Here is a 27,609-nt window from a genome sequence, read left to right as displayed (position 1 = left end):
TTTTAACACACTAACAGCTGTCTTACGTCAATAGGTGTAAATAACACGTGTAAATTAAAAATAAAATACTATGGAACGATTAATATCTTAAATTATTTATTATTAACGGTGAAAAATGACGACAGCTTTACAACAACAAGTTTTTGCATTAGATGCAAAATATAATGCAAATAGGGCCCCAAATAGCCCAGGATTTCGTAAGTACATACATAAGTAATTATATTTACATAACTAAATTTCGATTTGTTAAAAGGAACGTTGTACATTCGCAGAAGAAGTCAGTTATTAAGAGAAACCGAAAGAGAACCAGATAAATGGGCACAATATTTAAAATTAAGATCCACCTTGTTACAGCAAAGATATGGAAATGCTGGATGTGATTCAACTCATTTAAGATCTACTAGTAGAGTATGTTCTTCAAAAATCTTTTTTAATTTGAGGATATTTAATTAATAGTATAAAGACATAACATATTTTAGTCTAGTATTTCAAATGAATCAAGAACTTCTATATTTGGTGTTAAAGATGTTGTTGTTCCAACTAAACAAGCTGAAGCTTCTAGGGCAATAGTTGGTGGTAACTCTATAGCTGAGAATTATGCATTTAAAGGTGTACATCATATTTTTGACCAAGTAATTAATTATTTTCTATTTTTATATTTTGTTTCAAAAGTAATGTGAAAAACGAAAATCGCATGGGGAAAAATTTACTTTTCAATGTATATTTGAAATGTCTCATATCATGCAAATCAAAACATAACAAAACAAGAATAAAAACAGATTAGGGATCAACCAAAGAAGTCAAGGACTTTGCATGTATAAGGACAGTCTTAGCCCATTTTTGTTTAATCTTCTCATGGAGAAGATAAATGAAAGAGTAAACCAGGTTAACGTCAGTATTCCTATACTAATAGCATAGAATGAAAATGATCTATAAAGCATTTTGTGCAGGGTGGGCAAATTTGGGTGTTATTATAGGCTATCTCAGAAACTATAAGAGATATGAAAAAGTAGATACCATGTCACAGTCTCTTTTTCCTGGAATAATCCAATCCAGCAAAGACCAAACATCTATCTTCCTTTGTTTTTAAATTACAGCCAAAAATCAAAATTTTCGCGATTTCAAAAAATGCTCATATTTCGTCTATTTTTTAAATTAAAGAAAAAGGGTTAATACGCTTTTTAAGACACTCTTTATTTTATTTACACACATGGGGGTAGCAACAGGACACAGTCCCACATAAAAGCTACTCCACTATAATACATTTTATATGCAATAATTGTATGAACACAAAATTGAAAATGAACAATTAATTAATTAATGGCCTTAAGTATATGTGATCAATCCATTTCAAGGGAGAACTCAAGCCGCTGCAATGAGATAATGTACTCAAAATCACACAACTGGTAGGGTGAGCACGGCATTACGAATAATTTGTTTGAAGTTGCGCTCTCCATGCGAAGTATTGGGGAATTTCTATACGAATTTGTCCGGGCAGTCGGCGCATAAAACAGAAAGTCATAACGCAGCCGACGAGGGGGAACATGCAGATCAATGCGTGAAAGAAGATAGGAAGAATCACAATAGCCTCTGACCAACCTGAACAGAAAACAGGCATCACTGCAAGTTCTGCGCTGCTGAAGTGTGAGCATATGATACATTTGACAGGCAGATTGGTAATCTGTATAAGGATGCCGAAATTTATACGAGAGATACTTCAGAAATCTTATCTGAATCCTCTCTATTCTGTTAATGTATGCGTCGTACTGAGGGTTCTAAACTGTACAGCCGAACGATAAAAACTATTAACGAAAACATTTTATAAAGAAATAATAGGTCTAGGGCTGCAGAACGATTCAGAAGAGCGCATTACAAATCCCAGCATCCTATTACCTCTGGTCACCACTGCATCAACGTGTTGATCAAACAGTAGTTTGTTATCTAAAATAATGCCCAGGACATTAATAGTGTAAAAACGATCCAGTAAGCATGTTCCGCACCGCTAATCAAATTTAATGAACTGCTTTTTTCTCGTAAAAGTAACAGTCCTACACTTCGATATGTTAAGTGACAAATTATTAATCGCACAAAAATCATAAAATCTGTTCAGGTCATTCGCAGTCTGAAACAGCAGCAACAGGAGAAAATATTTTAATGTTCTCAGCATACATAAGACATCTTGAGGTAAGAAAAGACTTGGAGATGTCACCTATGTACACCGTAAACAAGACCGGGCCCAGATGACTACCCTGAGGCACTCTGGAAGACATGATAACAGGACCGGACGGATATCCACCAACCCTTGCGTGCGATTGGAGAGGTACGAAGCAAACCAGCTCAAAAGGACACCTGCGACACCAACGCGCTCCAACTTCAACAGTAATAAACGATGATCCGCTTTGTCAAAAGCTTTGCTAAAGTCAGTGTATATCGCATCTACTTGGATATTTTTATCAATAGTCGAAAAAAGAATGTCAGCATATTCTAACAAGTTGGTGTCCACAGATCGCCCCGGATAAAAACCGTGTTGCTCCGCACCCACACAGGGCTTCATGTGAAAAAATAGCTTACTGTAAACCAATTTTTCAAAGATTTTTCCCATTATTGGTAAAATAGATATAGGACGGTAATTAGTTACAAGACTACGATCTCCTGACATAAAAATAGGCGTAATTGCCTATTTTCGCCCGTTTCCACACAGTTGGAAAAACACCGTAACGTAGCGACATATTAAAAATTAAGCATAGAGGTCTAGCCAAGGACAGTAGATTCTAACAGGACTGCTACATCCATTATATTTTTGTAGTCCACTACAACCAACAAACGGTTGGTTGCCCGCACTATTTGCCACACCTGGTAACTCTGTGATTTTAGAGGTTATATGAGAGACATTAATACGTCTAAAAACATAAAACTTCAAAAATAATATGAATACGTCCTAGGATACAACCTCTAAAAATACACAGCAAAAGCATAGACCATAACAACAGCTGTGTGTGACGTAGTTTGCGGGCAGGTTGTCACAACAATGGATGTAGCAGTCCTGTTAGATTCTACTGTCCTTAGGTCTAGCAAGAGATTTAGAGCATCTCTTAATAACAATGGAAGGTATATCATCTGAGCCCAGACCCTTGGAAACAGCAACACCAAAAAGAGTCACTTCAACCTTGGATTAATCGAAACAGTCTCGGGGTATGCAGTAATTACCGGCGGGGCAAATACAGATCCGAAGTAGTCGGAAAAGAGTTCACAAACTTCCTCCCCATTCACCGAGGAGACACCATTATGTCGGACAACCACCGGAAAGCCAACACCGCCCTTTTTTGTCTTAGATATGACCAAAATTGTTGTTGTATAGAATATAGCGCCGTTGAAAAATTTTAAACGTAGCTGATAATTTTTAAGATATACCATAAAGTTGTATAAGTTGTTTTTTAAATACAAACTATAATTGATTATGATATTGCTGAAAAGAGCATATTTTTAGCTTTCTAATGATACATCGCACGCATGATGTATTTGCAAAAAATAAGCATTATCTTTCAATTCCAAAATAGTAAAGTTAAAAATTTTGATTAAAGTAGGCTGCTTCGGACAGTAAATATACAGTACTTAATAAGATATCTGGGAGTGCAGGACGTGGTAAGTTGCAGTAATATGATGAGATTGACATGAATCGTTAAATGAGCAAAAACACAAAGACTTGGAACCAATTGTCCAGTTGGAAGACAGTTCAGTCTTAGCCCATGTTTGTTTTATCTTATAGTGGACAAGATAAATGAAAGAATAAACGAGGTTAACGCCGGATTCAAAATGGGTAACTTCATTCTCCGAATCCTCTGTTACGCAGACGATCCCGTACTAATAGCATAGAATGAGAATGACCTATAAAGCGTTCTGTACAGATTTGCAAGAGCAGCCGAAAAATTTAATATGAAATTAGCGTATGAGAAGACCAAATTGATGGTGAGCTAAAGACCTCAATAGATGCAAATTAATTGTGAATTAATGAATGAAGGGATGAATCGGGCAAATAAGGCAGCGATAATATCAGGGTGTCTAAGAGATAATATGGCACAACAAATGCATGGGTGTAAAAAGCCGAAACATCCCACACAAAAGTCATAATCACTACAGGAATGAGAACCTAGAGAAGTATAACAAGCATCTCAAAACTATCATCAGAGTACATAATGTGTACTTAATGAGAAACCTGGAAGTGCAGGACGTGGTGAGTTGACGAAAGCGCGAACATGTTGGTAGTTCTAAATGAGCAAAAACGCAAAGACCTGGAACCGAGAATTTTCCAGTTAGAAGACTGTGATACTATTTTCGATAATTTTCCTCGATTTTATTAGCCATGTAACCAAGACATTTTTCTCAATGATTTTGTGAAATTCTTTGCGTGCTTATTAATCCAAATATTAAATTTGTATAAAATTTTTTGGATGAAATGTTGCTTAACTAAAACACCTGGCATTAGCTGGGTTCATTAGCAGGTTCATGCATCGTAAATTTATCCTGTTAAACGTTTTTGCCGCTGGAAAGATGATCTTTTCACTATTCGCGTGTAGGACGTGTTGTTAAGTTGGCTGGTCCTTCAAATACAAAACTAGAAAAACAAACAAAAAGCTTTTATTATAATATTATTTTCCTTTTCCTTGAATCTTCTTGTCATATTTTATATCCATTGTGTAATTGAATCTCCTATCTCATGGGTGGTCGTCCTCGACCTTTTGTACATATATGAATATAAATCCAGACTACTACTACTCTGACAATGCTTCATCCTGAAGAAGATGGAACATTTATTTCACTATTTATAAAATCAATAAGTAACACATATCTCTCTACAACCAACTGAATCAAGTTGTCAGCTGGCCTTGCACAGGCTGTCACCCAGTCTTTTCTTTTTTTTTGCTTAGTTTGTGGTGGCGGTAATTATAAGCAACAATGGTATGGAGAGGAGAAGTTGTTACATGTTAGATAACTTGCAAGCTGGTTTTATTGGGGTCATAGCACTTATTGAGGTTACCGACACTGTATGGTACACTATGGGTTGCTTCTTTAGGCATTAATATTTTCACAGTGTAGTAATTACAAAAATTTAGAAGTAAATTTAAAAACTATTTATCTTTCAACTTTAATTTTTCTGATCAATATTCATAGTACATATTCGTTTTCGATTTTATATGCGATTCTCATTTAGCATTATTATTTTTGAAACAACCCTACATATATATTTATCTAATTATCTCAATTTTTTAAGCATAATGAACCAGTTACAATGGTTAAATTTGCTAACAACGATCAATCGTTACTATGTTGTTCTTCTGTTGATGGTAATTTATCTGTGTGCAATGTAACTGATTCGCCACCTGCGGTTTTAGCAATTTTAAAAGATCATACAAAAGCTGTAACAGGTATTATAACATTCTTTAAAATTAAAAAGCACCATTACATATTTTATGACATTTTAAGGTTTTGATTGGTCTGCTAATAATGATTTAATTGCAAGTTCTTCATTAGACAGTACAGTTAAAGTATGGAAAGTTGCTGATTATTCATGTTTAAGAACAGTTCAAGATCCTAATTCTTCGCAGATTCTTTGTTGTTTGTTCCAACCGGTTAACAATAATCTTTTAATAGTAAGTTAAGTTAGATTAGTGGTAACAAGTTTTAAAATCACTTTTTAGACCGGAAATAGTAGAGGGGAAGTCAGAATTGCAAATGTATCAACTGGGAGATTTATGAAAAATGTTTGTAGAGTTACTGGAAATGTCTTGTGTTTAGCTTCAGATGCGAATGGTAAAACAATATGGGCTGGAAATGATAAGGTAAAAATTAAATGGTTTAAAAAAAAATTCGCTGCGAACAGGATTCGAACCTGTGCGGGCAAAGCCCATTTGATTTCGAGTCAAACTCCTTAACCACTCGGACATCGCAGCTGATATTTTACCCTCTCGCAGCACCCCACATACAGAAAAAATCAAAAATATTTATTTCAGGGTGAAATCGTTTCTATTCTTTGCGACATAAGCGGTCAATTGTGCCGCACAAGAAGATTAAACATGGGAATGCCGTGTTCAATAACTAGCTTAAGTTATCGCGCTTGGATTAGTCGAGAAGCTCGAGATCCTTTACTTCTTGTAAATTCGTCAAATAATTCTTTATGCCTCTTCAAGTTCGTATTAAAAAATATGTATTATTATTTATTACAATTTATGAATTTTTTAGTATCGTGGATTATGAAGGAACTTTATCTTTAAAGCGCCGCTTTCCGAATAGACACACTAAACATTCCGTAAAATCGACATTTTGTCCTATTATGTCTTTCAGACAAGGGGCTTGCGTCGGTATGTATTAATTAATGTGCTCAGAAAATTTGCTTAAAATGCGTCAATTTTAGTTACTGGTAGTGATGATGGAAGCGTTTATTTTATTGATATAGAAAAACACGGATCGAGATCTTGCGTAAATACTTTACAAGGACATTCAAGCCCCGTTCTTGGAATTACATTTAATTATAACGAATCTCTATTAGCTACAAGCGATTTGGAAGGTTTGGTGATTATATGGAAAAGAGCAGATTTATAAAAAAAACTTATTTATTCTATCTCATTTATTATAATTCTAAAATATATTCTTGCATTTAAGTAATAATTCTATCGATTTTATCTAAAATTTCCTTTAAATTAACACATTTAGATTCATTTTGTCCAACCTCCGCCGATCTTGTTTTCCTAGGATTTCCACCAACAGTATTGATTGCATTTCTCCATTTTCTTTGGACATCAAAAACTTCTAAATCAATATCAGTCGTTATTGGATCGAAGCAGTATATCATAATTGGTATTTTTCGCCCAAAATGAGCGAAAGCTAATATTTTTGATTTTGAACAAAAATCCAAAGTGTGTATGGTTAAGGTGTTTGTGGAGAACTTTTTATATGGATGATAAATCGCTGATAGTTTACCGGTGTCTATGTTCCAAACATTTATATTTCCTGATTCTGATCCACAAAATATGTATGAGTTACATTGTGAAAAACAACAAATTGTTCTTACTCTAAAAACAAAAAGGATTTTACAAATTTACACAAACTTTTAAAGGTAATTTGATGAGCTGATCAATAGTTCTGCCATTTGATGAGCAATATTGAAAGTGTTTTTGAATTAGTTATTATTAGAATGTTTATTGGAATTACTGATTGTGTTCATGCAACATTCAGTTTGTCAACTATCAATTTCAAAATCATATATCTATGCGGTATGATGACTTTTGGAGGTCACACCCTGTACATACAAGAAAGGAAAAGCACAAAAAGCTTGTGTGTTCGATGATCTACATATGCAAATCGAGATCGGCGTTGTTATCCAAAAACTTACAAAATTACAAGAACTAGCAACAAGAACAACATCAGAGCAAATGTTAGAAAGTACAAAACCATCTAATAATGCAAGAACTGCTAATAATGGCCTAACAGCTAACTATAACACAAGCCCAAAATACAACCATAAATCTTTCGCCAACCACTGTTACACCACCAACCATTAGCTCGGAATTTATTGAAATCGCCAAAGTTGTGACTAAACTAATTCCTACAGATATATTGTTGATTAAGAAAATGAAATTAGAACTTGCATATAACCACATATTTCTTGTAACCCACGCAGCACACTTACAATAAAGGATTTTGAGCAATTAATAGGTACATGCAACAAAGTAGTTATACTCGTTGACATGAACGACCATTTATTATTGTATGAATTATATTAAAGATCGCAACATTCTTGTTCTAGTTTCAAAGACTGGCAAGGATGAGCTTTCGCCTTAATTAAGCTCATCAAAATCAGTTATAGTGTGCTCATACTCACATTTAATTGAAAACTGGTAATTACAGCGCTAATTCATGCAGAGTGTTTTTTTTATATTAAAACTAATTTGTGGTGATTTTTGTTGATCGTACTGGCAACATATCTTTCAAATGAATTGATCAACTATCCTAAAGTGGATGGCTGTAAGGGAGAATCCAAGGAAAGCAGCAGGAACACAAATTACCCATTGGTATCATCCAAGGCCCTGTAATCGGAATGAATACACTCTAAACCATTTAACGAGTATCAATTGAAGAGCAATTGGTTGCCTTAGCTCTTTGGGTTGGTCCAATTTCAATCCCAACATTGCCTGAATAGTGCGTGCATGGAATAATGGAATAGAACCTCGGTTAAATTCTGTTGGTTTTTGAAAGTTCGAGGAAATAATTATTAGGAACGGATGAGGGCATTCATAAGAAGACGTTAGAGGTTCGAAGGAGATCAGATACTGTTCTAGTTCTAACCATAAACGATGCCAGCTAGCGATCCCCTGACATTCCTCCGATGACTCGACGGGTAAGTTTCGGAAAGCCAGAGATTTTGGGCACCACCAGGAGTGGAGACACAACAACACACTAGCTTGCTAATTAGGCATATTTTCGAAATCCAGTATGGATCATACAAAGCGTCATTGGGGTGATCATAAATATCCCCAATATATCAGAATCAGTTGACTGAATTCTTAATCGGCCCTTCAAGTTAATCAAGTTAAGATGTGGATCTTTTGACTAATTCAGTTCTTAATATTAATCTGAAACTGGTAAGCAAATTGTTAATCAAACAAGACCCAGATGAATTTTGATCCATAATCGATTACTTTAAAGCCAACTTACTGGCCAACAAATAGAAGTAAAATCGCTTAACTTCGTAAACATAGAAGAAGAGTTAGGACTGGATTCAGATCACTCATCAGTAATTATTACTCTAAATAACAAAGTATGTAACAAAGAACCTTTTTTATCACTAACTAATAAATTCACTAATTGGAATCTATTTCAACAAACATTAGATAATAAAATTCATCTGAATGCTCTTATGAAAACAAACAAAGACATTGACAATGAAAAGTTCTTAAAAGACATACAAAAACTCAACACCAATTTTAACACCAAAATCTAATATTTATCGTAAATTCATTAGAGACAAAATTGCAGAAAAACGGAAAGCAAGAAATTCAAAATTATTGCCTCTGTGGAATGCAACAAGAAAGCTTAAAGTTCCAAAAACACATACACCTCCAATTCGAAATAATAATGGAAATTGGGCTAAGAGTTAATTTGTTTGCTGAACATCTGAAAGAAACTTTTACATCAGACAGTCCAACAACTATGCTAAATAGTGTCCCTAACGTAATTCAAAGTGATCAGCAGAGTAATATACCATGTGTAAGAATGAGAGAACTGTATTATGAAATACAAAAACTAAATATAAAGAAATTAGTAGGTTATAACCTAATTAATGGAGAAACATTGAAACATCTACCAAAACGGGCGATTACAAAACTATTACACATAATTAATGCTACTTTTAAACAGAAATACTTCCCAAGCATATGGAAAGTTGCTGAAATAATAATGATACCAAACCCTGTCATATAGGCCAATCTCATTATTACCCTTACTATCAAAACTGCTTAAAAAATTACTATTAAAAAAGTAAAACCTGTCATAGAAGAAAAAGCCCTCATATCAACACATCAATTTGGGTTTCGGAATAAACATGCAACAATAGACCAAATGCATAGAATAACGAATACTATCGAAATAGCAATGGAAGAAAATAAAGTCTGCTCCGCCGTATTTGTGGATGTTGCACAAACTTTCGACAAAGTCTGATTAGATGGTTTAAATTACAAACTAGACCAAATACTACCATCAACGTATAGTCAACTATTAAAATCGTATCTTTCTGATTGATATTTTAGAATAAAATACGAAAACGCTTATTCACCATTACATGAAATGCGAGCCGGAGTTCCTCAAGGAAGTGTGCTTGGCCCAACAATGTACTTACTCTACATATTCGATCTTCCTCAGGTACCAGAAACTTTAACAGCTACATTCGCAGATGACCAGCGATTTTAGCTGTTGCAGAAAATGAAGTAGTTGCAGCAAATAAGTTACAATTGGCCTTAAATTCAATAGAAAACTGGACCAAACGATGGCTAATAAAACTAAATACATATAAATGGACATATATAAACTTTACTTACAAGAAAGTAAACTATGTCCCAGAATACACAAATGCCAAACTCAAATGGAAAGCTCACGTCGAAAAAAAACGTAAGGAACTTGATATCAAATTTAGACACCTTTTTGCTTATTGGCAGAAAATCAACGCTATCATTATGTAACAAGTTGCTAATATACAAGCAAGTATTAAAACCAAAATGGACATACGGAATCCAACTGTGGGGTTGTACCTGCAAGACAAATGCATGAATTTGTCTGATTCAAAGATTCCAGAACAAAGTACTAAGGTGCATAGTGAATGCACCCTGGTATACAAGAAACACCGACATCCATCCCGACTTGAAAGTAGCATTGGTGTCATTAGAAATTGCATCATTCGCATCTAAACATGAGAAGAGAATGCACGATCATCCCAACATCGAGGCCATCCAGCTTCTCGACAACGAGGATGTCCTGCGTCGCCTTCAGAGGATGAAGCCGTTCGATTTAGTGACCTAGTGCCCTAGTCGATTCAAACGCGAATTATAACAAAAACAATAATACCCTAAACGTGTGTTCCGCGTATTGCAGTGTGCGCGTTTTTGTGTTTTGGTCTTAAAACGGTAAAAATATGACAATATTTAGCTATATTATGGGTAAAGCAGACTGAACCACTGGGAAGAGCTGCAAAAGATTATCTAGTTTAATTTGGTGTTAAAAATAAGTAACTAATTAGTATGTATTTACTAGGTTTACAATTGTGCTATGCATAATATAAAAAAAAACTTTTAAACTTTGCGAAACTAACTGACCACAGTATAAAAATACTTAGAAAGTGATAATTCATTTCACAATAAGAGTAGTAATACTATAACGAGTAATCCATGTTTTTATTTTTGTTATTATTTTAAATAATTATTACCTATTATTTACACCACCCTCCAACCAATTTATAACACACCCACTTTTCATATCTAAAATCCTCAATATGTTATCTCTAGCATGCACAATTAATTTCTTTTCTCGTTTATGTAATAGAATTTGATTTATAACCGTATTTTTAAGTTCCACCAGGACGATTTCCCTAAAACAAATTTAATATAAAATTTTGTTAAATAAATAATACATTTCGAACTTGTATAAATTAAAATTTTCTTTGACGCCTTTTTCCCAACAATTTATATTCCCCAAAGAATCCGAACTATAAATACAGGTAGATTTTGAATTGATGCATATACAAGTTATGTATCCATCATGTCCTTCTAACTCTTGATACAATTCCCACGTTAAATCCCCGATTAATCGCCATATTCGAATTATTTTATCGTAACAACCGGTCGCGATGAAATTTTGACCGATTTCGCACCAATACACAAACGAAGGATGAGGTAACATCTTAAATAAATTTATTTAATAAAGTATTTTTATATAATAAAGTGTTAATAAGAACCTGTATAAATTTAACTTTATTTAAGTCCCATATTGATACAGTTCCATCGGCTGATGATGCGAGGATTAAATCGTCATTTTTCGAAAAAGTTATGTTGTAAATTAAGTCTTGATGTGAGCTTAATTTGAAATATTCGTCTAAATTTGGGAGGAAATATACAACTAAAAAGTATGTTTCTTTGGAAAGAATAGAACAAACTAAATATTTCCCAGTGTTTCCAAATTTTAAAGCAAAACATCCTTCATCACCACTTTCTAATTCACTGTGTAATTTATTCGGCAATTTAAACGTTTTTTCTTGCAAATTTGTTAATATCTCGTTAACTTTTTCTTTTTCATTTTCTTTAAGTTCTGAATTTAATAAATCTTTGTTATCATATTCATTAACATTACTTGATTGTTCTTGATGTTTGAATTCGTTATCTATGTTGTTTTTTAAATTTTTTATTGCATCTGTAATAGTCGTGTTATTTTCTTTTATAGTAACGTATAGTGTCGATGGATATTTATTTCTTTGTTGTTTCCACCAGTCATAAACAGGGCAAAAACTTCCTTTTTTTGTATTACCTGGTTTGTAAAGTTGAAGTCGTAACGTTTTGTTTATATTAAAACTTCCATCTCCTGCTACGATTTTTAGAAATCCCCATGCAATATGATGCCAATTTAATAATATATCTGAAATTGAGAGAAAATTAACTTTTCAATACACACGCGTCTTCAGACGAACGGCTAAACCCGAATGTTCTAGATCTAGGTCTTATGTTAGTTTTAGTGACAGTGTTAGTGCAAAACTAGAACTAACACTAGACCTAGATCTAGAAACATTCGGATTTAGTCGCAGGTCTTTCATGACGGATAAACCCAAATGATTCTAGTTCTAGGTTTTGTGTTAGTTCTAGTGATAGTGCAAAACTAGAACTAACACTAGACCTAGAACTAGAAACATTCGGATGTAGCTGCACGTCTCTTAAGATGGCTAAATCCAAATGATTCTAGTTCTAGGTCTTATGTTAGTTTTAGTGACAGTGCTAGTGCAAAACTAGAACTAACACTAGACCTAGATCTAGAAACATTCGGATTTAGCCGCACGTCTCTTAAGACGGCTAAACCCGAATGGTGCTAGTTCTAGGTCTTATGTTAGTTTTAGTGACAGTGCTAGTGCAAAACTAGAATTAACACTAGACCTAGATCTAGAAACATTCAGATTTAGCCGCACGTCTTTCAAGACGGCTAAACCCAAATGATTCTAGTTCTAGGTCTTGTATTAGTTCTAGTGATAGTGCAAAACTAAAACTATCACTAGACCAAGAACTAGAAAGTATCGGGTTTAGCCGTCTTGAGAGACGCACGGCGAAACCCGAATGATTCTAGTTTTAGATCTAGTGTTAGTTTTAATGCTAGAATTAGTTTTAGTTGTTATTCAGCGCTAGATTGTTGTATATTTTCATTAACCTAAAACTAGACTTACAACTAGATACATTCGAGTTTAGCCGTCTTAACAGACGCTTGGCTAAACCCGAATGTTTCTAGTTCTAATGTTAGTTCTAATTGTTATATTTCAGTGTTAGTGATTATTCAATTTTTAATTATTATTAAGTGTTACATTATTGTATATTTTTATAATCTAAAACTTCGCGTGTACTCAAAGTTTAAGAATAATTTTTATTGTTAAATTTAAAAATTACCTGTTTCTGGAGTTTCAAAACTATCATAATCCACAATTTCAAATAACAACATATTTTTTTCTTCAGTAAATAATTTATGATCAATATTTATTATTAATGTTTCTTCCCATTCAGGATTTAATTTTCTTTCTTTTTGTAAATAAAAAGGTTGCGTTGAGATTTTTAAATCTTCAATATTTTCAGGATTAAGATTATTTTGCATTTTTACAAACTCCCCCGTTTCGAAATTTATAACAAAGACTTTAACAATTGGATGAATTAACTTGTTTAATTTTAATCGGCTCGTTTTATGGATTGTGATCTCAACAACATTTTGACTAGATTCTTCTATAATTTCTTTCTTTTTTTTCTTAATTTTCTTTTTCTTCTCATTTACATATCGTATGCTCGTCTTTTCATCGTCTTTATCACTTTTCTCAACTTCACTAAAAATTTCATTATTTCCCAATTCGTTTAATTCGATTCCTTCGTATTCTGTGTTAGAAATAGATGAAGCAGTACGATTATTAGTGTTTATTTTTAAGACCTGAATCGCTTCCTTTCTGTCATGTACAAGAATATCTCCAATTTCTTCTTTGTTAACATCGTAGGTTTTTCGCGAGCTTTGAGAGGACGACGATAACTTTCTTATAATCTGAGAGGAGTCTTTTAAATTCAAATCTTTTGACTCACTTTCTTTTTCAATAACAAATGTGTGATTAGATTGAAAGCTCCCTTTTTCGGATTCGCTCGATTGTTGTTTTAGCAATTTCTTTCGCACTTTAGGAATTGGTCTTTGAACTTCAATCGTAGTAGAATCATCAGTTAAAAATTTATTTAAAATAAAATTGTTTGCTCCTTCTTCTTCGTGTTTTAAGGTTTCTTCAAACACTTTATTGTCTTCACCGTGATCTGGTGATTTTTCGATTAGGTTTTGAGTCGATTTTGAATCCGATTTTTTTAAAGCTGCTTTTAAAAGAGCTTCGAATTTTGCTTTAGTTTCGTTTGTTATACCACGCGCCATGACAATTTCACCTTTTTAACTGACTTCCGGTTATTTTCTGTCTTGTTTGAAGTACGTTGCTATAGAAATAATGGTCAACAGGTGTTTCAAGTATCGATTTTTTTAGGAATTACAAATAAAATAGTTCTTATAGGAGTTGTTTTTATATAATTATTTGTTTTCGCGTTTAAATCCAACTCTGTATGTTTGATTGTCATAGATATGAAATATAAACTTTAAAGAGTCGTATCTCAAGAACGATTTGAGATATCATCATGAAATAAAAAACATTTTAAAGCAAATTTGATGAATGTTTAATGCACCATACATAATTTCTTAATTTCCATAAACATCGTTGTTATGATTGTTTAAATCGAACACTGCATGTTTGATTATTATAGATATGAAATATAAATTTTAAAGAGTCGTATCTCAAGAACGAATTGAGATACCATCATAAAATAAAGAACATTTTAAAGCAAATTTGATGAAGATTTAATTCTCCGTAAATAATTTCTTAATTTCAATAAACATCGTTGTAATGATTTTTTAAATCCAACTCTACATGTTTGATTGTTACAGATATGAAATATAAACTTTAAAGAGTCGTATCTCAAGAACGAAATGAGATAGCATCATGAAATAAAGAACATTTTAAAGCAAATTTGATGAAGATTTAATGCACCATAAATAATTTCTTAATTTCCATAAACATCGTTGTTATGGTTGTTTAAATCCAACTCTGCATGTTTGATTATTATAGACATGACATATAAATTTTAAAGAGTCGTATCTCAAGAACGAATTGAGATATCATCATGAAATAAAGAACATTTTAAAGCAAATTTGATGAAGATTCAATGCACCACAAATAATTTCTTAATTTCCATAAACATCGTTGTTATGATTGTTTAAATCCAACTCTGTATGTTTGATTGTTATAAATATGAAATATAAATTTTAAAGAGTCGTATCTCAAGAACGAATTGAGATATCATCATGAAATAAAGAACATTTTAAAGCAAATTTGATGAAGATTTAATTCTCCATAAATAATTTCTTAATTTCCATAAACATCGTAGTTATGATTGTTTAAATCCAACTCTGCATGTTTGATTATTATAGATATAAAATATAAATTTTAAAGAGTCGTATCTCAAGAACCAATTGAGATAGCATAATAAAATAAAGAACATTTTAAAGCAAATTTGATGAAGATTCAATGCACCACAAATAATTTCTTAATTTCCATAAACATCGTTGTTATGATTTTTTAAATCCAACTCTACATGTTTGATTGTTATAGATATGAAATATAAACTTTAAAGAGTCGTATTTCAAGAACGAATTGAGATATCATCATGAAATAAAGAACATTTTAAAGCAAATTTGATGAAGATTTAATGCACCATAAATAATTTCTTAATTTCCATAAACATCGTTGTTATGATTTTTTAAATCCAACTCTGCATGTCTGATTGTTATAGATATGAAATATAAACTTTAAAGAGTCGTATTTCAAGAACGAATTGAGATATCATCATGAAATAAAGAACATTTTAAAGCAAATTTGATGAATGCTTAATGCACCATAAATAATTTCTTAATTTCCATAAACATCGTTGTTATGATTTTTTAAATCCCACTCTGCATGTTTGATTGTTATAGATATGAAATATAAACTTTAAAGAATCGTATTTCAAGAACGAATTGAGATATCATCATGAAATAAAGAACATTTTAAAGCAAATTTGATGAAGATTTAATGCACCATAAATAATTTCTTAATTTTCATAAACATCGTTGTTATGATTTTTTAAACCCAACTCTGCATGTTTGATTGTTATAGATATGAAATATAAATTTTAAAGAGTCGTATCTCAAGAACGAATTGAGATATCATCATGAACTAAAGAACGTTTTAAAGCAAATTTTATGAAGATTTAATGCACCATAAATAATTTCTTAATTTCCATAAACATCGTTGTTATGATTTTTCAAATCCAACTCTGCATGTTTTATTGTTATAGATATGCAATATAAATTTTAAAGAGTCGTATCTCAAGAACGAATTGAGATATCATCATAAAATAAAGAACATTTTAAAGCAAATTTGATGAAGATTCAATGCACCATAAATAATTTCTTAATTTCCATAAACATCGTTGTTATGATTTTTAAAATCCAACTTGGCATGTTTGACTATTCTAATCTGTAATAGCAGATATTAAAAATATCATATCTCATAAACTAATTGTGATATCATCATGAAACAAAAAACAATTTAAAGCAAATTAATTTAATATTTAATATATTAAAGATGGTTTTTCTAAATCTTCAAACTTCAAAGTTATGAATTTTTGAACTCAACCTTGCATAACCATAAACATTATTAATATAATCTTTTTAATTAAATAAAAATGTATCCAAAATTATTACATTTTTATGAAAATTATTTCTAATTACCTAAATTAATTTAGATTAATACATAATAATTAAACTTAATTGTTTGTAAACACGCTCATTACATAAACAAGTTTCCCAAAAAAAATTTATACATAATTATCTCACTTTATCACATACATACATACAAGAACCATTGTATGCCGCATTATTATCACCGTGACAACCAAACAGGTTTGTTTACCTCGGCATGAGCTTTTTATTCGGCGTTTCGTTTTAAAACCCACCACAACACCTCACACTGCGCACAGAAGAAATTTAATGGAGTGATTACTGTGCATTATATTCTCGTTAAACCTCTTACAATGAAGTTGGTGTTGTCAGCGTTTCTCTTTTAGAAGATACGACGATGATGTTATAGTTATTTTTGTGGATTTAAAAAAATGGGTTCATCTATAAGCTTGACTGATAAAGTTCAACCTCAAGAGGTCAGTAATTAACATTATATTTGAATATTCATCACCTAATTCTATAAAAAATAATAATTAATATTTTTAATTATAATTTTTTATTTGCAGATTCCTTTTGGTAATAATCCTGAAGAAAGCGAAACTCATCCAAAAAAAGATAGACAATGCACAGATATTTTCTTCTTGATACTCATGTCTTTAGCTCTTATTGTTTTGGTACTAAAACACAATCAAATTTAACAAATTCTTTAAATTTCCAACTTTCAGATTATTTTATCAACTTATTGTATTTTTTACGGTAACATTTACAGGATTTTGTACGGTTATAACGATTGTGCCGATGTCTGTGGTATACAAAATTTCAGAGAAAAAGATCTTAAATTCGAATGTAAAGGAAGCGATATGAAGTTTAACAAATATTTGATGATATTAAACGCAAGTGACACCCAAGGAAATTCTAATGGAGTAACGAGAGTTTGTGTATCAAGTTGTTATGATCACCCCGGATAGTAAGTATTTTTAATAATTACAACCTGTCTAAAAATGATAGATGATTTCTTTTTGTGTATCAATTTTTAATGGATACTACAACTCCGTATTCTAATGCATTCTTAATTTCAATTAGGTGTCGTTTGGGTCCGACCACACACGCAAACTTATCGATTTTAGAATGTTTGTGATTCTTTTTATGTCTATCAACAAAACGCAGTCGTTTTCGTTGATAGACATAAAAATCATTTTAAAACGGTTGTAAATGTATCTTGTTGGTCTTGCAATATGATACAATGAAATCTTTAGTGTGTAATTAGATATCAGCAAGACGTAAAAGGTAAAAAGATTAAATTTCAAAAGCGATTTTCACTGTAAATTGATTCAAAAAAATTGTTGAATAAAGAAAATTGCAAAATAAAGCTTTACTCCATAAATCTTCATGAGACTTAGATTTTTTCTAATTTCCTCAATTAAATGTGCTTGGTTACAGATAATAAATTCCATAAAATTACTAAACATAACCTTTTTTATCATATTGAAAAAATACAATTTCTTCTTTATCAAATGTTCAACAATCTTAAGTTAAGCTAAAAGTGAAGTAGTTGAATTTGATCATTGTCATCGTTCTTGGCTCTACAGCTCGTTGTGTACCTTGCCCTTCCTTAACAGTTCCTCCCAAATTTGTTTATCCCGTGCCTGTCGTGTTCAATCCCTGACCTTCAGACTTCTTAGATCCTCCTCCACATAGGTCCCCAAATCATCTCTTCAACTTCCCAACTGATCTTCTACCCACAGAACCAGGATGACCAAAGATAATTCTTGTGGTACTTTTTATGTCCATTCTGGCTACATGGCACTTTGATAAATTTAAGTATAAGTGGTTAATATAGAAGATATAAGTTGAAATTGTAACAGCAGATACAGTTGTCAATAATAAGTACTTTTCTCTCGAATCATCTTAATGCTTCTTGGTTTTTCTGCACTAAGGTCCTTATTAAAATCTTGTATAGGACTAATTTGATTTTGATTCTTGATAGTTTAGTTGTGAAGTTGTTTTTATGCCAATGCAAGCATTTATTGTCTTGCAGTATTTCCTCGCTAACCGATTTTTTATTATCAAGTTTACGAAACTGCCAAGTATCTTGTCATTCCCAACTTCCAAATGTTCTGGTATGTTTTCACCGCCATCCATTTCTAGCGTACACTTAGTCTTTGTAAAATTTGTTTTTAAATCCATCTTCTCCACCTCCCTTTTCAACCTTGTTGGGTTGAAATTTTCTGTTCTCCTTATAATACTTAAGTCGTCGACGAATCCAAGATCTGCGTTGATTTGTTAGCTATTATTCCCGATGTTCACAGTCCCGCATCTCTTACTACCTTTTCCTTAGCAATATTTAAAAGCAGACATGACAGCCCGTCCTTGTATTCTGACTTTGCAGAGAATCCTTTCTGAAAATTAATTCCGTATCGTTGCTACTAGATGAGGAGGTATGTAACCGCGACATTGCCTCGAATAATTTGTCTTTCAGTATGGTGTCGTATGTGCAGTTGAATCCCAAGAAAAAATGATATGTTTCTGTATTGTACGACATGTACTTAGTATTTGCCACACTATTGTTACCACAACTTCTTCTACGTATGGTTGGAGTCTGTCATATAGTATGTTCAATATTATCTTATACGCTACATTTCGTGCGGAGATGTCAGGTGATGCGTTTCCACAATTTTTAAAAAACGAAGCTAGTAATTCGTTTCCTCTAATAACCTGTTATGTTGTTCTTTTTTCTGTATACTCTTTTTTCCATTCACCTTAATTCCCTGTCTTCTTCAAGCGCACTTCTTCTGTTGTGTTGTTGTAATTTTATGTAGGCTTTGGTCTTTGTATCAGATACCCGCTGACACTCTCCCCCTTTCCCTCATTATGTCGATGGCCGCTCTCCAAAGCACATCTTCACACTGCCTTTAGTGTTCATTCATGCTTGCATGTATGAATGATGCACTGGCATGCATTCATTCCAGTGCCTTTACGTTGTATCTCGTTATCCTACCATTCTTTTCCTTTTTCACGTTATATAAGATCTCAATAATGTTGCTGGCATGACTTACGTCTATTAGAACATGGTCAATTTGGTTAAAAGTTACACAATTCGGGGAATGCCATATGGCTTTATGAATTTTCTTATGCTGAAAAATAAGTGCTTATAATTAACATCTCAGACGTGTCATTGCTTTGTAAATTTCTTCCTTGCCGACTCGAATTACTTTCCCCATCCCGGCAGTTTCTGTACATTCCGGCAGTTCGCAGAAAGTTTGAAGAAAACAGCGTGTTAGCTTTTGCCCTCAGTCGGTGGCAATGTCGTCAGTTATATATAATGCTCGAAAGCTTCTGGGATAGTTGGATCTTCAGTATGATTAGACATGTACACTGTTAATCAGATACTTATTAAAAGCATAGAATGCACTGTGTAACACATCTAATGTATCCTGAATTGTTATCCCTGACGTTTTCTCTCAAATATTGTCATTTGCTGTGATGATTTGAAGATATTTTTGCAACGTTTTACTAACAACCTCAGCTTGATTAAGTATTCGATGCTGATTAAGAGAATCCCTCAAAGTATTATGGCATAACAATCCACCGATTGAAAACTACATAAGAGAAAAATATGCTATCAGTGTTGCTTAGTACTATCTTATTCACATATCATGTACCATAGACAGAGATGCGAAAGGGAATTGTACCTGCATGACATGTGAAGACGATACTACATTAACACACTTACTAACCAGTCTAGTATACAAATTACTGTTAAGAATTTTGAAGAAATTGTTCGATAGTTCGGTTGAAGCTAAAATTTATCAAAAAAATGTTCACCTCTTTTGAGACGTCAGAAATACTCCACAATGTTGTTTGTTATGGTAGTTAATTGGAAAATTTTTAGCCGAGAATTATTTCACCGTTGCATTCCCGAAAAAAGTACATTAATCGTAAATCAATTTGTATCAAAATTGGGTTGGAACGATTTCTTTCAAGAAGCCGCCGAAGACTTGGGAAATAATTGGAAAGAAATTTTATATTTATGCCTTATTGGGCTTGGTAATTTCAACAAATTATCAAAAAAAAAATTATCTTAATTATTATTTTAATTTTAGTTTTTTCACTTGTACTAGTTTTATTACTTCGATTTTTCGTGGGATTTTTAGTATGGACTGTAGTGATTGGAGTCGCTTTAGCCTCAATAATAGGAACGATTAATTTATGGTAACTTCAATCAAGATCTTATTAAGTACATTAATCATTTATTTTATTCTTTTTAGGATTTTATACAGCCAAATTGACAATGATATCAACAACAAATCCGCTCAATTAGTCTCAATTGTTGAATCAACGAATAAATGGAGCATTCTCTCCTTCGCTATTATAGTAACAATAATAACCGTTTGCGTGGTTGTTTTGATAATAGCCTTAAGAAATAGGATTAAATTGGTGGTCCAATTATTTAAAGAAGCGGGAAAAGCTATTGCGTCTATGCCACTACTTTTATTACAACCATTTTTGGTTAATATTTACTCATTTTTTTTTTTAATCTAGCTAAAATTTAAAAATTATTTTAGACGTTATTTTCGTTAGCTGTGGTGATGATTTCTTGGTTATACCTCGCACTTTGGATTCAAAGTGCTGGTCATCTCACGTATATTAGGCAAAACTTTTTTGTGTATCTAGCTGATACCCCGATGAAAATCGCTCGATTTTGGAATTTCTTTTTAATGTTATGGATGTGCCAATTTGTTATTGGGTGTCAACATATGGTTTTAGCCGGAGCTGTTTCAACTTGGTATTTTACCAGGTACTAACTATACCAAATTAAATGACATAATTTATAAAGATAAACATTTAGGAATAAATCTAATCTTGGAGATCCAATTTTATACAGCCATTATAATCTTATGAAATACCATTTAGGATCGATTAGTTTTGGGTCTTTATTAATAGCGACTATCATGTTTGTGAGGTTATTATTAGCTTTTTTACAAAAGCAATTAGTGAATAAGACTAATTCTTGTGCGAAGTATATGTTGAAATGTTGCCAATGTTGTCTTTATTGTTTTGAGAAGTTATTAAAATATATTAGTAGAAACGCATACATTGAAATAGGTAAGAATAAAACTAAAATAGAAGTGATTTATTAATTTCACACAATTTTTAGCAATGTACGGCCAAAACTTTTATAATTCGGGAAAACGCGCGTTCCAAATTTTAACAGCAAACAGTTTAAGAGTTGCTGTTATTAATTCAGTTGGGGATTTCGTGCTGTTTTTAGGAAAAGTATTAGTTGTTTTAGCTACAGTATTTATTGGAATTGAAATATTCGAGGTAACACCAATAAAATCACTTTAACAAATAATTTTTATTCTTATTTGCAGAGAAAAGAAGGAGTTCAACACATTTGGGTCCCTTTATTCGTTGTTGCAATCTTCACTTATTACATAGCTCATTGTTTTATTACAGTTTATGAAGTATACCACATCAATTTATTTATAATTTATTAAATAATTTTGATTAAAAACTTTTAGATGGCGATTGACACAATTTTTCTATGTTTTTGCGAGGATTGCTCTCAAAACGATGGATTATCCAAACCTTATTATATGTCAAAAGGATTAATGAGCTTCGTGGAAAATTCAAAAAAAATTATCGAAGAATCCAAAACGAAATCGTGGGCTTAAAACGCATTACATAAAAATATTATAATTATTTTTGATGTATTAAGTAAGTAATTAAAAAAGATAATTTCAAGATAATTTTTTATTAAAGATTATTACGCATTACAATAGATACCTTGAGATAGTTTTCTCGAGAACAAAAACAAACTCGAATATCAATATATAAAATATACGTCAAAGTATAAAAAGCGTACGCGACTCGAACAAATTCCCGTACGTTCAAACGATGAAATATAGCATTATAAAATAGTAGATTAGATTATTATAGGTGTGGCGCGGCGTTGAACGTCCGCGGAACTTATTCGATTTGGGAACACAAAAACGTCTTTAGGTGATAGGGAGAGATGAGACGTTGGCGAAGCGTGGCTATTTCAACTTACAATTAAAAGTGGAATTCTCATGTTGTCCAAATGAGGTTCTCGTTTTCTTTTCATATCATAAGAATGACGCTTTTGATTGTTGTATCCTTAAGGAAAAATTGACAGTTCCTGAGGGGGTTTTGTTTTTTCTATTAACCAACTTGTTCCGCTTGGAGCTTTTTTTATCAAGTCGATAACACATTTTGCAACATATTCGGATCTAAAAAAATAAAGAAAAATAAACTTTTCTTATACCTATACGAAATTAACCCCCAATTATTATTTTAAATATAGCAAAAGTAATGCGTAAGCGATTATGATGAACAATATCTCGTCAAAAACTTTAATTCTTGGCTAATAAAGAAAATGATACAAAAATGTTCTTTTTTGGGTGGTCATAACTCGTAAACGATGTGCTCGATTATCAAGATCTATACGTCATTCGATTTACCATAGTTTCTTCTATCAGAATCGCTAAAAACCCTGTCAAAATTATTTTCCGTTGACCATGTACATCCCTACGAACGACACCGTGTTCTGCTTGTTGTTTATACACGTATGGTTGTCCGCAATTCCGAGCACAATTTTATACATTTGAGAGCAAAAGTGTAAAAGAGCAACAATATTGCTCTTAACAACAGTTGCTACAACTTCTGTACTAAAACCATTTTCTAAAACGTTTCTAATTCCGTGCGCTACCAACAAAATAAGTGAGGTTTTATTAATTTCATCTAATTTTCACCTTTTCGTTTTTTTCTCGATATTTATGTATCTGAGAGCAAAAGTGTAAAAGAGCGATATTGCTAAGAATATAATTTGCTACAACTTTTATACTAAAACTTTTTTTCTAAAACGTTTCAAATTCCGTGCGCTACCAACATAATAAGTAAAACCACGATTTCATCTAATTTTTACCTTCTCGAACTTTTCTCGATATTTATGCATCTGTGGCAAAAGTGTAAAAGATCAATATTGTTAAGAATGAAATTTGCTACAACTTTTATACTAAAACTTTTTTTCTAAAACGTTTCGAATTCCGTGCGCTACCAACATAATCAGTAAAACCACGATTTCATCTAATTTTCACCTTTTCGTATTTTTCTTGATATTTATGCATCCAAGAGCAAAAGTGTAAAAGAGCAATATTGTTAAAAATAAAATTTGCAACAACTTTTATACTAAAAACTTTTTTCTAAAACGTTTCGAATTCTGTGTGCTACCAACATAATAAGTAAAACCACGATTCCATCTAATTTTCACCTTTTCGAACTTTTCTCGATACTTATGCATCTGAGAGCAAAACTGTAGAAGAGCAATATTGTTAAGAATAAAATTTGCTACAACTTCTATACTAAAACTTTTTTCCTAAAACGTTTCGAATTCCGTGCGCTACCAACATAATAAGTAAATCCACTTTCTTTTAATTTTTACCTTTTCAAAGATTTCTGGATATTTATGCATCCAAGAGCAAAAGTGTAAAAGTGCAATATTATTAAGAATAAAGTGCGCTACAACTTATATACTAAAACTTTTCGTCTAAAACGTTCCGAACCCCAGTTCTACCAACAAAATATGTAAAACCACGGTTTCTTCTAATTTTTACCTTTTCAAACTTTTCTGGATATTTATGCATCTGAGAGCAAAAGTGTAAAAGAGCAATATTATTAAGAATAAAGTGCGCTACAACTTATATACTAAAACTTTTCGTCTAAAACGTTCCGAACCCCAGCTCTACCATCAAAATATGTAAAACCACGATTTCTTCTAATTTTTACCTTTTCAAACTTTTCCGGATATTTATGCATTTGAGAGCAAAAGTGTAAAAGATCAATATTGTTAAGAATAATATTTGCTACAACTTTTATACTAAAACTTTTTTTCTAAAACTTTCCGAATCCTATACACTACCAACAAAATGTGTAAAACCACTCTTTCTTTTAATTTTTACCTTTTCAAACTTCTGGATATTTATGCATCTGAGAGCAAAAGTGTAAAAGTGCAATATTATTAAGAATAAAGTGCGCTACAACTTATATACTAAAACTTTTCGTCTAAAACGTTCCGAACCCCAGTTCTACCAACAAAATATGTAAAACCACGGTTTCTTCTAATTTTTACCTTTTCAAACTTTTCTAGATATTTATGCATTTGAGAGCAAAAGTGTAAAAGAGCAAAACTGTTAAAAAAAGGTTGCTACAACTTTTATACTAAAACTTTTCGTCTAAAACGTTCCGAACCCTAGCTCTATCAACAAAATATGTAAAACCACGATTTCTTCTAATTTTTACGTTTTCAAATTCAAACTTTTCTGGAAATTTATGCATCTGAGAGCGGAAGCGTAAAAGAGCAACACTGTTAAGAATGAAATTTGCTACAACTTTTATACTAAAACGTTTTTCCTAAAACGTTTCGAATTCCGTGCTCTATCAAGAAAAGATGTAAACCCACGATTTCATCTAATTTTCATCTTTTCAAACTTTACTGGATATTTATGCATCTGAGAGCAAAAGTGTAAAAGAGCAATATTGTTAAAAATAAAATTTGCTTCAACTTTTATACTAAAACTTTTTTTCTAAAGCGTTTTGAATTTCGTACGCTACCAACATAATAAGTAAATCCACGTTTTCATCTAATTTTCATCTTTTCGATCTTTTCTCGATACTTATGCATCTGAGAGCAAAAGTGTAAAAGAGCAATATTGTTAAAAATTAAGTTTGCTACAACTTTTATGTCAAAACTTTATTTCTAAAGCGTTCCGAATCCCGTGCTTTACCAATACAATATGTAAATACCATGATTTCATCTAATTTTCAACTTTTCTCAATATTTATGCATCTGAGAGCAAACATTTAAAAGAGCAATATTGTTAAGAATAAAGTTTGCTACAACTTTTGTACCAAAACTTTTTTTCTAAAACGTTTCAAACTTGTGCTGTATCAACATTTCACGATTTCATCTAATTTTCACATTTTCGAACTTTTCTCGATATTTTTGCATCTGACTTCTGAGAGCAAAAGTGTAAACGAACAACATTGTTAAGAATAAAGTTTGCTACAACTTTTGTACCAAAACTTTTTTTCTAAAACGTTTCAAACTTTTACTGTATCAACAAGATGTAAACCCACGATATCATCTAATTTTAACATTTTCAAACTTTTCTCGATATTTATGCATCTGACTTCTGAGAGCAAAAGTGTAAACGAACAATATTGTTAAGAATAAACTTTGCTACAACTTTTGTGCCAAAACTTTTTTTCTCCACTGAGAGAAATAGATTGTACGAATCGTATTATAGAAAAAATATTATACATGCAGCAATTCATTGTATTATATTCATTATATTTATATGCTTCAGTACAATCTCGTCTCGCTGTCACTAACGTATTAAATATTATATTACCTTATAGTATATTTTTAGTGCATAGTACAATCCATTTCTCTCAGTGTAAAACGTTTCAAATCCATGCTGTAAAAACAATATGTAAAACCACGATTTCATCCAATTTTCGAAATTTTCTCAATATGTATCCGAGAGCAATATTATTAAGAATAACATTTCCTATAACTTTTATACTTAAACATTTTTTCTAAAATGTCCCGAATCCGTGCTTAGATTAATTAAATTTTTTATTGTAAACGCGGTATCATTTTGAGGGCTGTATAAGGTTATTAGGAAAGAATTGAGATAGGATATTTTGTGATTTCATTAAAAGAAACTACAGCGAATCGAATGACTTATAGATCTCGATAATGCAGGTAATTTTTGTATTATTTTTTGCAATGTTTTGACGTTTCAGCAGAATCTGAAAGAGATTTTGAATCATTTCCACTTTCATATTGGCCAAGGATTAAGCTTTCGAATAAGATATTTAATTGGGAGCTAACAAAATTGGATTCGTATAAGTTGTTCTTATACATTATTTAAATATATTTACTTGACCGGGATGGTTTCAGAAATATCTTTTTTCCACGCCTGCTCATATTCACCACTTAAAAGCCTCTTTCTCGAATCGCCAGATAACACCACTCGTTCTGGAGGAGTTGGACAAACGGATATAACACGTACTCCGGTTAAATTCATATGGTATGGATCACCGTAGCTTCGAGTCAGGGCGGCGACGGCGTGTTTGGTAGCCGTAAAAACCGGAAGCGAAACGAGCGGATGGCTGCTACAGCTGGAACCGCCGTTTACGACAACACCACCCGAACCTCCCCTGTCTTTACCCAAAAACCGAAACGCCAGGAGCAACCCTCGTATCACCCCGTTCTGAAATTTAATCACGTTATAGAGCGATCAATGGAACGTGCTTCTAATTAATTTCACAAACCAAATTTACGTCCACCTCTAACTCCCAAAGCCTATCGTTCATTACGGACGCGTTGTTTATAACTATATCGACACCTCCTAATTTTGATATAGTCGTTTGAAAAGCCTCTATATAAATTTAAAAAAATATTTATTTAAAACGCATAAATTAACAAATTTTTACCATCATATTGTTGATAATCAGTAACATCACATGGACAAAATATTACGCTATCTTTTCCGTCTTTCGCTAATTCATGCAATAAATCTTCGCCAAGTTCTGAGTTTATATCGCAAATGGAAACCTAAAATTAAAATTTAATTTATATTTGAAAGCTTATTAAAATTTTCTTTCCTCTTATGGTCTCTAAAATGGTTTATCTCGCCTCACCTTACATCCATGTTTTAGTAGCTCTATACAATATTCCCTGCCATACCCTGAGGCGCCTCCGGTCACAAGGGCTACTTTTCCTTTCAGGTCCATCCCCTATTTCTCTTGCACACGTTCCTACGTTTCCACTTGAACTAATAACTACTATTATATCGGATTTAATCGTCGAATTCTGTTCGATACAGACTATCCCAAAAAAACGGTTTGTGGTATCGACAGGCTCTGTTGAGGGGGGTTAACAGTACTGACGTCGTTGTACGATCGGAGGTGACCGCACCCTAAGCGTCGCGACGGCGTAAA

General features: G+C 32.2%; 4 protein-coding genes and 1 non-coding gene across 5 annotated transcripts; 2 read left to right on the top strand and 3 right to left on the bottom strand.

Annotated features, from left to right (window-relative positions):
• Nucleotides 1–20: 20 nt before the first annotated feature.
• LOC111419307 (WD repeat-containing protein 13-like) lies at nt 21–6,663 on the top strand. Its single transcript, XM_023052080.2, has 9 exons — nt 21–197; nt 254–408; nt 480–632; nt 5,270–5,423; nt 5,482–5,648; nt 5,697–5,837; nt 6,009–6,184; nt 6,238–6,356; nt 6,410–6,663. The coding sequence occupies exons 1-9, from the start codon at nt 116–118 to the stop codon at nt 6,595–6,597; spliced, it is 1,335 nt and encodes a 444-aa protein (XP_022907848.1). The 5' UTR covers nt 21–115; the 3' UTR covers nt 6,598–6,663.
• TRNAS-CGA (transfer RNA serine (anticodon CGA)) lies at nt 5,867–5,948 on the bottom strand. Its single transcript has one exon. It is a non-coding gene; the product is annotated as a tRNA-Ser (tRNA).
• LOC111419304 (jouberin-like) lies at nt 6,597–14,466 on the bottom strand. Its single transcript, XM_023052077.2, has 5 exons — nt 13,182–14,466; nt 11,498–12,171; nt 11,183–11,442; nt 10,970–11,131; nt 6,597–7,067 (listed from the first exon to the last, which is right to left on the bottom strand). The coding sequence occupies exons 1-5, from the start codon at nt 14,182–14,184 to the stop codon at nt 6,653–6,655; spliced, it is 2,514 nt and encodes an 837-aa protein (XP_022907845.2). The 5' UTR covers nt 14,185–14,466; the 3' UTR covers nt 6,597–6,652.
• Nucleotides 14,467–16,841: 2,375 nt separating this feature from the next.
• On the top strand, nt 16,842–22,331 carry LOC111419305 (choline transporter-like protein 1). Its single transcript, XM_023052079.2, has 11 exons — nt 16,842–17,054; nt 17,145–17,252; nt 17,304–17,545; nt 20,471–20,625; nt 20,682–20,790; nt 20,847–21,087; nt 21,144–21,376; nt 21,428–21,684; nt 21,737–21,903; nt 21,954–22,046; nt 22,104–22,331. Exons 1-11 carry the CDS (start codon nt 17,010–17,012, stop codon nt 22,254–22,256), a joined length of 1,803 nt encoding a protein of 600 aa, XP_022907847.2. The 5' UTR covers nt 16,842–17,009; the 3' UTR covers nt 22,257–22,331.
• LOC111419308 (15-hydroxyprostaglandin dehydrogenase [NAD(+)]-like) lies at nt 22,321–27,573 on the bottom strand. The gene is made up of 5 exons (XM_023052081.2): nt 27,310–27,573; nt 27,103–27,223; nt 26,941–27,047; nt 26,548–26,879; nt 22,321–22,832 (listed from the first exon to the last, which is right to left on the bottom strand). The coding sequence occupies exons 1-5, from the start codon at nt 27,400–27,402 to the stop codon at nt 22,721–22,723; spliced, it is 765 nt and encodes a 254-aa protein (XP_022907849.1). The 5' UTR covers nt 27,403–27,573; the 3' UTR covers nt 22,321–22,720.
• Nucleotides 27,574–27,609: the final 36 nt, after the last annotated feature.

Source organism: Onthophagus taurus, chromosome 1, assembly GCF_036711975.1.
Source record: "Onthophagus taurus isolate NC chromosome 1, IU_Otau_3.0, whole genome shotgun sequence".
Lineage (NCBI taxonomy): Eukaryota > Metazoa > Arthropoda > Insecta > Coleoptera > Scarabaeidae > Onthophagus > Onthophagus taurus.
Note: the sequence above shows the minus strand (reverse complement) of the source record. Positions and strands in the feature narration are given on the sequence as shown.